This window comes from Camelus ferus, chromosome 1 (genome assembly GCF_009834535.1).
Source record: "Camelus ferus isolate YT-003-E chromosome 1, BCGSAC_Cfer_1.0, whole genome shotgun sequence".
In the NCBI taxonomy this organism is placed as follows: domain Eukaryota; kingdom Metazoa; phylum Chordata; class Mammalia; order Artiodactyla; family Camelidae; genus Camelus; species Camelus ferus.
In genome coordinates this window covers 23,183,278-23,195,865 of record NC_045696.1, presented here as the reverse complement: position 1 = coordinate 23,195,865, position 12,588 = coordinate 23,183,278, and the positions used below count along the sequence as shown (strand labels likewise).

The 12,588-nt window shown below is 33.5% G+C and overlaps 1 protein-coding gene across 23 annotated transcripts in view; it reads left to right on the top strand.

Annotated features, from left to right (window-relative positions):
- Positions 1-12,588, top strand: part of LOC116662781 — a 551,908-nt gene that overhangs the window by 260,469 nt on the left and 278,851 nt on the right. For 4 of the 23 annotated variants that reach the window (XR_004318830.1, XM_032477151.1, XM_032477159.1 and 1 more), the window contains exon 3: positions 11,062-11,258. The exons of 13 other annotated variants lie outside the window; for them this stretch is intronic. Coding sequence is in view for 8 of the 10 variants with exons in the window: in XM_032477151.1 (XP_032333042.1) it covers positions 11,062-11,258 (197 nt within the window). In the remaining 2 variants the exon portion in view is untranslated. Of the gene's footprint in view, positions 1-11,061; positions 11,460-12,588 lie in introns of those variants that run through there. 6 more of the 23 variants (XM_032477190.1, XM_032477188.1, XM_032477195.1 and 3 more) reach the window with 3 other exon arrangements.

Below are 12,588 nucleotides of genomic sequence, written 5' to 3'. Positions count from 1 at the left end.
CAGATTTATATTTTTAAACCATAAATCTCATCATGTCACTCTTCCCTTAAGACTTTCCAAAGTACTTCCATTGCACACAGATTGAAAACTTCCTTTTTTAAAAAAAAAAAAAAAAGACCCAAAATACATACAGATAATAGAATGTTATTCAATGCTAAAAAGAAATGAGCTATCAAATCATGAAAAGACATAGAGGAACCTTAAATGCATATTACTAAGTGAAAGAAGCCAATCTGAAAAGGCTATATACTGTATGATTCCATCTTTATGGCATTCTGGAGATCAAACTGTGGAAACAGTAAAAAGATCACTGGTTGCCAGGGGCTAAGGATGAATAGGTGAAGCACAGGGAATTTTAGGGTAGTGAAACTATTCTATATTTTGATACTATAGTATGTTTTATGACATGTATCCACCATTATGGTGTCATATTATAGTATAATCGACTATATATATCATACATATATACATATAGTATGATACTATAATGGTGGATAGAGGTTGTTATACATGCAAACCCATAGAATGCTCAACACAAAGAGTGACTCCTAGTGGACTTTGGGTGATAATGTGTCAGTGTAGGCCACCAATTATAAAAAATGTACAACTCTGGTGAGTGATGTTAATAATGAGGGAAGCTTTGAATGTGGGGGCAGGGAGTACCTGGAAATCTCTGTACACCCCCACTCAGTTTTGCTGAAGTTCTCATTTGACTTATTGTCTTAGGGTGGCTTCCCACTATCTGAGGTGGGTAGTTGTCTTAAGCTCTTAGGGTGCTTTTCCATACACATCAGAGGTCCCCACTGGGAACATTCAACTGCACTTCCTGTGCATTGGGTAATAAATTTTTCTGTCTTAGCTGTGCCATTGTCAGCTTGCATATTTGGGAGTCTATTTCACACAAAAATCTCTCATCCTTCCAGGTGCTTCCTTGGGCAGCTTCTCTTCATGCTGGAACTACATTGTTCCACTGGCCATACTCATGCATTCTTTGCATGAACAAACTCTAGAAATGCAAACACATGTCAATATTGTAGGAAGTTCTCCCTTAATCAGACAGTAAAGCAGCTGGCTCATCCGTGTGTGTCATTTATATTGTCCAGGCAGGAGTCCAAGGAGATTTTACTCTGTCTCCTAACTTTAGCTCTCCAAAGGGTCCTCCTACAGAAACTCCCTCTGTAAAATCGACAGGAGGGGGCAGATACAGTGCTCCTCAAAGAAATCTTCTTTATAAAACCCTCTCACAACTCCTCATTCCATGCCTTTTGTAGTTTCAGTGTGTTCAGAGTTATCTACTTTGATATTCCTACAAGGAGGTCTGCCTCAAAACTCATGCTGTGATCTACTATCTCATATGCAGTTTCTGCAGTGACAAAAACTTTTAATATAGTGCATTGATATTTACACAAAATGGATAAGATTTTATATAAAGTGACAATTTTAACTCTCTGGTTTTTAATTTGATTTATCAAATTGGACATTTAAAAGACATATCATTTTATAAAGAGAAGTATAGATGACTCATATCAAAAACCTTCTTAGTGGAAGCCAAAATATTGAATGCATTTGTAAAAGTGCACTCTCAACTTTAAGGAAAGAATTCTACATGTAAGTGTATTAAGCATTCCTTGTAGCCTTATTTTCATCTTTTACATGGTTGAATATAAATCTCCAGGGAAGGATGAATCTAGATATTGTTATTTTAAGAGGTTAAAGATATTTGTTTGGTGAGAAATTCACTAAAGGGAAGCCCCAATTAAAAATGCCAACTACAGCACTTCCATGGTAATTTTAAAGCATGTTGCCATTAGTCATGTGTTTTAATATCTAGAATTTACAGTGCTGTAATGGTTTGTCTTTAAGGGGCTGAAAAAGTACAATAAAACTTGTGATTAAGTATCTCAGTCAGCAGAAGCACCTTGTAATTTAGCTTAGTAGTAGTCTTTTATTAATTTCAAAGTTGTGATTTTTGGCCACAGTTTATTAATATTGATTCCAACTGCATATCCAATCTTTAGAGCTCCTTTTGGTTTTCAATGAACATATTTTTTTTTCTCAAAATATATCTAATCCATTAACTTTAAAAATTCTTAAAAGTTAAATGATATTTTAATTGAATATTGGATATTGTTTAGTAGAAAACAGTATCGTATTTATTTGTAACATAAAGAAGGAATCTACATGTCTGTGCTATTCAGTTCATCAGTTGTTAATAAACCGAAAACACCTGATTCAATCCTTTAAATTTGTACTGATGCCCTCAAACTTTTTAGTTGAATACTTAAACAGCTGATCCAATCACATAAAATAATCTTGTTGCTGAATTTACCACGTGACCAGTCAAACTCAGAGGATGCAGCTGTTTTTGATGAAGAATGTCACATATATTTGCTTCCAGAAGCAGGTACCTCATCTAATAGCCCAGGTAACCCAAGTTAGCATTTAACTTTAGGAAGATACTTGTTTCGTTAGCTCCTGTGAACAAAAAGCACAACCTAGTATCCCAAGTATGCAGTTTTCAGTGAAGAAAAATTGAGGCCTGAATTATTCCCCAAATAATGATACAGGAATTGTCTTTTTGGTATTATTAACAACTGCTGCTTAATACGCTGGGTTATACATGATGGTCCCAGATTTTAGGGAGGTTAAGAAAATTCATATCAACGTCTCATTTCTGAGAGATTCTACCTCAGGAGGCATTCACTGCCCTGGGAATAAAATCCGAACTCTTTCCCGTAGCCTGTAAGTCCTTGAGTGGTGAGATTCCTGCTGTCCCATCCCAGCTGGCCTCAGGTCCTGCCTCCCTGGTCTCTGGCTGTGCTGGTCTTCACTTACTGCTATGAATATGCTGTGTATTTTTCTGTCCTGGCTCCCTCACCGTCTAGTGGAGAAACCAAATGCTGTTCTTCCCGTGTCGAGGTCACTCTCATTTTTTAAATCTCATGTCATACATCGCCTCTGGAGACCTTTTTTGTGGCCTTGCCTGACTACCTTCTCTATGTCAGAATTTCCTCCTCCTTCTCACTCTTATTATTCTCCATCATAGCACATGGTCACTTTTTAACAATTTATAATTACATATTTAGCATCTGGAACATTGCCAGACAGATATGCAACAAATATTTGTTGAATGTATAAATGTCCTCAAAAGCTGGGAAAGCACAAAGGCAATAAAAGTTAGTTGAATGAATGAATGGATTTAAGACTAAAGAAAGGACTATTTGATATAAAATACTGTCAATATCCATTTTATTTTATGAGTTATTTCAGAAATGAATGTTTTAGAACAGGCCTCTATTGGATGATTCACATCCCCAAAGAACTGTTGCCAGTTTATTGCAAGTCTTCACAGCTTATTATATTCATCTTTCAAGCTGTATATAACTTTTTTGGTCTGAATCTATGGAAGAAATAATACTGTTGGTGTTATTAGAAATATCGTCATGTTCCAAATGTTAATTAACTTTTTAAAAAGTAAAATATGGCTTAAATGTCATTTTTTTTCCTGTTTTCAAAGCAACATGTCACACTCAAGTATACGTAACTGAAGTGTAGTGGCTTTTAATAGCAAAGAATATGACACTCCCAATGTCTCAATTGTATTTTTTCAAATTAGGTAGAAATTGAGAAGTGTGAGCCAGTGCACTGGGCTTCTAGCAACAGATTTGAACTCCTGCCTTTACTTTGTGGAATAATATTGGCTAAAATACATTTTTTTCCTAAAACCACAATGTCATATTTTCTTTGATTAGAGAACAGTGGCTGAATGATGCGGTTTCACCTACAGTCCAGATCAACAATGAAATCATATAAAGTTTTCATCACCCACTTAAGACGTGTTATAAGTATATTTACTATGGGCCTCTGATTTTGTGACACAAGAAATATTATGTATAAAGTTTGTTAAATGGTTTTTTTTTGAAATTTATTAATTAGAGCCTGTTAATTTTATCAAAACGTAATTCATCCAACAGAAAAGTAGTAATAAATAATATTGATTAGATTTCCTGAAATTCCTTCAATATAGGAAGTATCATTTGGTATATGAAAACTGAACTTCCACGAACAAATTTTAATGTAAAAAGGAAAAATAAATTACATATTAGCCCTATTTATTTTTCAAATATTAAAGGAAATAAAGAAAAAAGGGAAATACAACTAGTGATTCTGGTCTTTTAGGAAAAATCCTGCATTCCGGACAAACTTAGATAGAATGTAAAGGATGAGCCCATTTCTGAATTGAACGCAAAACTTAAAATATATAAAATATTAAATACTGTGTCAGGGATGCAAGTTTGAAAGCCATAGTTTTTAGGAACTCCCTGTATAGCTTCAGAAACATTTAAGAACAACATGACAGTTAAAATCACAACTAATAAACATACAGAAATCAGCACACAAGGGTTTTAGTTTGCTTGCCTGTGTTTGAACATGTAATGCTCATCTTCCTTTTATGTTTTGACCCACCTACTCAAGATGACTCTTCTGCTTTTTAGGAGATGGTACTATGAATGTCCAAAGCTAAAATGGCTCCAGATATCCTAGTCCATCCTGGTGTCTTTCTTCTGAATTGCCATCAAGGCTTGGCCTACCTATCATTTACCTCCACAATTTGAATTTACTCTAAGTTCCTGGGGGCCCAGAGCATGATTTTTGCAAGTCGTCTGTGGGTGTGGTGCCTGCTCTATCTGAAAGGGTAGCCGGGCAGGTAGATCAGAGAGAAGGGGGATAGAGTTGGATACTCTCAGTGGTGAAGGCCATAAAAAAACAAGAAAACACAACTCAGCAGTAGCCCTGTTCCAGGCCATTCAAGGTCATCAGAAATTGAGTTCTGGAGGTAAAGTAGAATGTCTTTCAGGCAGTGACAATCTGTCTAGAGATTTTGACATTGGGCTCTCTGGCCTGTACTTATTTATGCAAGAAACATAGCACTAAAGACACCTCTTTCTGGTCAGAAACATTGAGGGACCCTTAAAACATGCAGGAGTACCTTCACATCTCAGACCATATTTACAGGCTGTGTTTGAGGGAAGCCAAGCTCTAGGAGCTACTTCCTGTCAAAGAGAGGGAAATTTATTAACAATAGTTATAATAAAAACATTACTGATTGGTGACAGAAAAGTATGTCCTTGTAATATTTTGTGGAAAGAAAAATATTAAAATCTGAATTGTATTTTTCTAAGTGGAGAAAACATTTCCAAAGTCCAGAATTTCAGGGTCATGTAATTTGCATAAATGACACAGATAGGGTTTTGATGAGAAACCAAAAATTATTTAATTGAAATTTGAGTTATCCCTTTTATATAGAATGAGCAGACTACATTTGAATAACAAATATATTTTTTAAATTATATCTGAGAGAATTGTCAGTTTTGCTCTTCTTGAAGACATTCACTTACTATATGTTTGAGGAAGTCAAGGAGATATGTAAATTCATATGCTTGAAACTAATGTGTAAAAGGAAAATATCTTCATTTATAAAATAAAGGAAAAAACTCATTCACCTACTGTGAGTATTGGTGTACAGTAGCTTATCTTGTGCTTTCAAATAATTTATGAATATGAAGATTTGATATTTAAAAATAATTGAGATGATGGTTCTATTATGTGGAAATAGAATACACAGTGGACACATTTCTTTTGTTTACTGAGCTATGCTTTGTGCAAGTAAACTCCTAAAAGCAAAAATCCTGGAAATTTTGAGGCAAGATAAAGTTGATCAGAATTAAGTTGTTTATTGAGGGATGAGAGGAAGGTGGCATTTGAAATAAGGATTTCATATACTAATTTCAAGGTAGGATTTTTGTTGTGTATAAATTTTTTTTTGAAAAATCAAAATGGCTATATAATAATGTTTTGCTCACATAAGTCAATGAGAGAGAATCCTTTCTTGTAAGGTTTTCATTGTTTGAAAGGGATGATTTTTTTAAATGCAACTTTGACGAAGACTATACTCTTAATTTCTGGTTGGATCTTGTGTCATGATACCAGTTTCGTCATGTTTGCTTTAAATGACCATGTACACTAATTAGAAAGAAAACAATTCATCAGGAGCTATATCAAATATAGCCCTGCAAATGGTATGAGCTTTTTCCAAGGATCCATATTGTCCTTGGACTTGGCTGTTGTATTATACTTTAAATGGAATTGATTGTGTGGTTGTAATGAAAGTAACAGATTGATTTCTATCCAGTGTTACAAAGAGTAAATAGAAAAATGTTCCTGTCTTGACCTGCATTCATAACCGATGGGATTTGCTGGCTTTAGACCCAATCCTTAATAAGAGATAAGATGCAAATGTAATAAAACTGGCTTCAAAGTTTAAGGATCTTTTCAATGCTCATCAAAGATGTTTCTTTTTGCATTTAGATGTGTTGTATTGATTAGATCACAATCACCTAGGAAATGTTACTTTCTTTAAATGCTGTTCATAATTTATCATGTAGTTAGCATTCCTATGGGCCTTTATAAACATATTAAGATTACTGAAGTAGAGATTATAACATATTGGTATACTTTTTAATTGTCCTTAAAGTTGAATTGCCTTTTTTAGTTATTTAAGCAAATGATGATGGTTTAAATTTGGGTTTATTTAACTGATTAATTTTGGTTAATAAACATTTTTGGCTGTGGAGTACATTTTTACATCGCAATATGTTAGGTAAGGTATAATATTAATATATTGTACTAGTACATTGTAGCAGTATTGTTTCTGAAGGACTATTCCTGCTGAATATTCATTCAGAGTTATTGTTGTATTGTTTATTAAGATATGAAATGCTTGTTTCCGATAATGAACTCTTAGTCTTTTCCCCTCATTCTTTTCTTGAATTTAGAAGATAAGCAAACATGAGCATTATGATAACGTTTTTTACTCCAGTAGTCGGGATTTTATAAGCCTTTTTCCCTATTCACCCTTTGTAAATAAAATGCAGGCCCACAAAACAAAGAATTTAAAATGCGAGATACATTTGGTAACTTCATTTTGCTATAAATGAAGGAATGCAAAAAAAAAAAAAGGGAAAAACGTAACAATTCATTTGTAAGCAACAGTTTCTTCACACATGTGACTTTTTTTGGATTTGTTTTATGTTTTGGATAAAACAGTTTAGTTTAATGATTCCTAGATGAGACAAAACAAAACTAAACAAAACTAAACTAAACTTTAAAAAAAAAAAAAAGACTAACACATTCGACTGCTGGTGTTTCTCAGTTGTAGCTTCCAAGAGCTCTCTCTTCTTCCCAGCCCCCTTGATACCCTGCAGGTTGTGGCAGACAATTCACAGGAAAAGCATAGACATCGAGCTTGCACGCTTCTTGACTCCATTTTAAACCTTTTGTTCACACCAGGGTGGCATTTTTTCACACTGCATGTGGCAGTTTTGACTCCTATCCAACTTGTCTTATAAAATCAAAGTCTGTGATTTTTTTTTTTTTTTTTTTTTTGCATTCACAGGGCTGCTTCCTGAACTGCCACTGTTCAGTGTTGTGCCTTTCCTCGTGATAGGTGCAGAGGTTTATAGCAAAATTGTGTTTAAAGGAGGGGGAGGAAGAAGAAAGAAATATGAAAAATGTCCTGGCCTAAAACAGAGGAAATAAATTTTGAATAAATCAGAGGTTAACTTTGCAGAGGTCTTGCATGAAAATCAAATGCACTTACCTACTTACCTCTACTTTTATTATTATTTTGCTATACTCTGCTGATTATACAGGTTACTTTAACGCATGTACACAATGATACCACTTTCAGCTTGTAAATGCCATTTTTTAAAAAGCTGTCATGTGATTGCAAAACAAAAACCTTGTCCTCAGATAAATACAATTGTTTTCTCATATTTTATAATATTCAATGAGTGTAAATGAATTTTACTTTTAGATATGAGCATTCAACATACCCTATTTGATTTTAAGTTCAACCATGAATAAAATAAAACCTGTTTTTAAAGAACTTTATACCATGAGACACAGCATTTAAATAATTTCTGTATCAACTTCATCATTCTTAAAGTTTTCTTCTTTACTCTGTTCAATTAAAAATGTCACTTTAGTCCTCCTTCATTTTTTTTATATTTTCAAATAATAAACTACACAGATATTTCAAATAAATTGTATAAAGCCATACTTATGAAATAACAGCAGAAGTGGAAAATTTACCAAACTCAAAAGATGTGTGTGCACTGGCATGTTTCTACAGAGTAATTCTTAGGAAGGAAATGAAAACTACAAATAGGAAATCTCTGTAGATGATCTGGCAATAATAAATATTTCCATATTTTCATACTTGTCCTTTGGAAGTCTTATTTTGTTTAAAGGAGTATCTTGTATTAACAAAAGCATATAAAGGAGTATTCTAAAAATGTTCTCTAGACATGTGATTTAATTTAGCATTATTTTTGTAGTGGGTATAAGGAAAGATTTCTGTTTTAATCAGCAGATAAATAATGATTATATGATTTCTTAAATTTTCTGAAATGATACAGTAGTTACATTCTTTTATTTCTAAATCACTGCGTTTTGATCAGTAGCAGTTCAATCACAACATAAATAGAAGTGAAAATTCAGTTAATGGAAGCAAAACTTCAATGCATTAATAAGTATTTGTTAACAGTGTTAACACATTTTAAGGTAAAAGAATCTTATTGCATATTTTATTAAATTTTTAGCTGCAAAGCCAACTTAATAAAGTGAGATAACTTTAGTTAATTCAATTTGTGTATTTGACAGATAGTAAAGAACCATATTATTGTGCTTTTAAAAGATATCTAAAAGAAGTAGCTGTAGATTATAGTTTTTATGCCTTCTTTCAGGGAATACCTAGATAAATTCAGTGCATCTGAACTATTCATTACAATATTTGAAATATGAAATGTATCTGTTATATTGAGAAAGATATCAATTTAGAATTTAGATTTTTTTTTTCACTTTCTGGAATAACAAACTATGATTGACAAGAAGATAGCAGAGAAATGGCACTTCATTGTAAGTTCTGTAATAGTAGATGTGCTCCGGACAGAACAACCACTTACTTTTCCTTTTACAGATAGAAAATTCTTTCATCTACAATTCTTATAACTTATTTGAAAATAAAGCAAAAGAGAAAAAAATGACAGATTACGTAAATCCAAATGGTTAGTATAAATGAAACTCCACTTAAACAAAAAGCAATGAGTTTTGTAGTCTGGAATTTTCTTGTGATGCACTGATATTTATTAAGTACAATTTTTTGCAGTTAATTTAAAATCTGGCAGCATTGGTAAAAGAAAGGAGATAAAAATTATTTATACTTGAATATAAAAATTTTTATAAAGACCAAATAAAATTCTGTCATTAAAAACAAAGCAAACAATTGAAAGTAAATAAAATATCCAAATAAACATATACCAATTTAAAGTTTAGTATTAAGCCCTAATTTAAGACCTAACGGTATCTAGAAACCTAACAAATGACTTGAAAGTAAGACTATGAAGAAAGGTAAAAAATTTAGTATCTAAAGAAATTTAAGTTTACAAAATAAAATTTACCTCCTTTTGCAGCTCATATGTTTGTTGAAAAAAAGCATGACTTTATTTCCTGTGCATGCCAAAGAATGTAAAAATTAATTTATCTCATCATTTTTCATTATCTAGCACAGAAAACCCCAACTTTTATTGCTTTAAGTTTCTTATTTCCTACCCTCCCCCCACCCGCTCCTTCCGTTTCTTCAGACTCTCTTCTGTCCAGCATATCTTCTATTTGAGGTGAACAAAACAAGACCCCCAAACAGACACACACAAAATAACCACCACCCAGCTGAAGAGAAATAGGTTTTCTGCCTTTGGCCTGTCCTTATATGTTAATAAAATCAGCTCATACATTCTGCCACCAAATTCAGCTTGGAAGTAATCCTCTGCTACTTAAGGCTGGATGAAAAGAGTACTCATTGTGAGTTATGTTTCATCTGTCACAATAACCTTCTTTATTCTGTTCTGGACCTCCCCTTTTCCTGTGGCAATTAGAGAAAATAGGTATGCCCTGAAGTATGAGATAGTGGTTTCTTAAAACAAAACCAAACCAAATAAAAACTGATACACATAGACAATGCTTGCCAAGCAGTATACTGAAGATAAGCATGTGAGGCATTCTGAAGTGATTCTGATTTTTTAAGGACTCAGTAAAAAGAATGCATTTTAGAATTAGCAGGTGGGGTAGTTGCCATCGGTTATTGCTAATATCAGCTATTGATGAAAAGCGGTAAATTACGATTGTACTAAAAATGAAATGTCAACAACGTAGTTCCATATTGTATACTTTCTAATGAAATCATGCTATAAGATGCATATTATAAATACGTGGAATATATTTAACATGTCAAATCAGAGTAATAAAGTTACGTCTCTTTAAGTATATCTCAATACTTCAGACTAACATTTCCCCAAATTCTTAGAAGGGGAAAAACAAAGAAAATATTTTCCCTTAACAGAGCTTACCAAACATTTTGTTTAACTTAAAGTCAATCTGATTATTTGAATTACTTACTCTTACAAATCACTGAAATTACCTTGAGGCCGTTCAAGTTCACCTTTCTGGAATTAAATCTGTTAAATGATAGGCATCATCTAATCATCTTCTTAAAAAGATACCTCAACTTTTTGGCTTAGCAGGATACAGTTATACCACTTCTAGTTACAAATGAGTTAAGCTAGAAGATCTTAAAAAGCTGCAAAAGGAAAAAAAAAAAGGAAACAGTTGACAGAAAAGAAAATGTTCCTTCTAGTACCAAAAGCAAGTCACTGCTGATGAAGTAATGCAAATGGCCATCGTAACAGTTGGATAAAATAAAAGCACATAAATAATTTAAGCTAACACGAGATTCATAAATTCTGAAGAAAAAAATTCTTGAGACGAAAAGGAAAACCTTTTGGCCCATCGCACAGGTTGGGCACAAAAGTGCTTGCTAAGCTATCTATTTCACACATGCAACGACAGAAGGTTCGATATTCATTCGATCGATGAGTGAAAAGGCACAATGGCAAAATCAGACAGACTTCTTTTCAAATACAGATCTCCAATGTCCCCCTACAGTCTACAGATGCACGGCTGGTGGTGTGGCTCAGACGGAGCAAGGGTTACATCAAGGCTGTTCTCTGGACCGTGCAAACAGTCTAGACCAATGACCTGCAGCATCGTGCCCTTTGAAGAAGAGGCAAGTTCGGTCATGATGAAGAAAAATCAAGGCGTACCCCTTTTAACAATAGGGAGCAGCTCGAGGCTGCAAAGAGGTAAGCAGGGGTAAGAAGAAAACGGCATCTGCTTCCATGGTTACAGGCCAACTATGAGAACCTTGCTTTTCAAGGGAGTCTGTTCTCAGGCTCCCTCACGGGGTATGTCATGCATTATAAGCAAAGGCAGGTTCAGCTGAAATCCGCATAGTTATTTCAGAGTAAAATGATACAGAGCACATGGCTGGCAGGGAAAAAAAAAAGTCACATGACTATTAAGAACTAGACTTGGGCTATTTCAGAATAGAATTTTTTTTCTTATACCAGTCTAAATAAAGACAGTAAATTTGTATAAAACAAACAGAGATGATCAACATGATTTTCATTTCTTAAGCTCTTATGTGACCAGAGGTCAGGGGTCAAAATAATACCCCCTGCCCCATGGCAGGACCATACAGCTATTGTTAATATAACTTTATGATGAATATCATTTAAAAATATTTCCATTTTTTTTGCCAGACCATAACATAGAATATATATTCTTGTGAATGTTTCTCTCTCTGATCTGATTCTCTTTGATTTCCTGCCCTGGATCTTCCCATGTTTGTGTTCATTTCCGTGGTTAGAGCTCATGAAGAGAGCTAGGCGGTTTGGTGAGAAACTTCCTTGGTGTGGAAGTGAAAGCTAAGAAAGTGTGGGCTTTCCTCTGCCTTCTGAAATATACGTATAGTGGATTCAAATCTGTGTCAAACCATTAGCCTCTGATACTAATTCTGTCTCTAATTCATGCAATTATATTTTATTCATTATTTGGTACATCAGTGAGTCTATATATTCAAATATAAAAGTTTCTTTTTTGTTTTCCATGTGATGTTTAGTTGTTACAGTTAAATTTTGTGATATGATTTAACACTAGTAGCTAACGCTATTTGAATAAAAATTTGACAAATATAAAATGCAGCATATTCTTTAATATTAAGGATCAGTCTAATAACTGCATAAAATGCAGACATGAATAATTAACACAGATGAAGTGTTCCTCTAATAATGTACCATAACCGAATATTAGAAGTGCTCATATTTGGTTTTCTTCCACTGATGTACAATTAACTCTAGATGGTCCATGCAGTTTATCCTTTGAGCAATTTTTGTCTGCAAGTGTATTATTAAAATTAGGAAATGAAAAATGAAAGAAGGCTCCAAAGGGCAAGGCATAAAACAACTTCCACTGAATTTATTTTTTAAGAAGCTCTGTATGTTACTATAAATGAGCACCATATGGTCTTGTTGTATGTAGATATTCATTTCAAATACTTACCTTGAAGGAAAATTACCTCGTAGTTTTACAAGAGCAGTTAAGTACTGGTAACCAAGATAGCAACAATTTTGT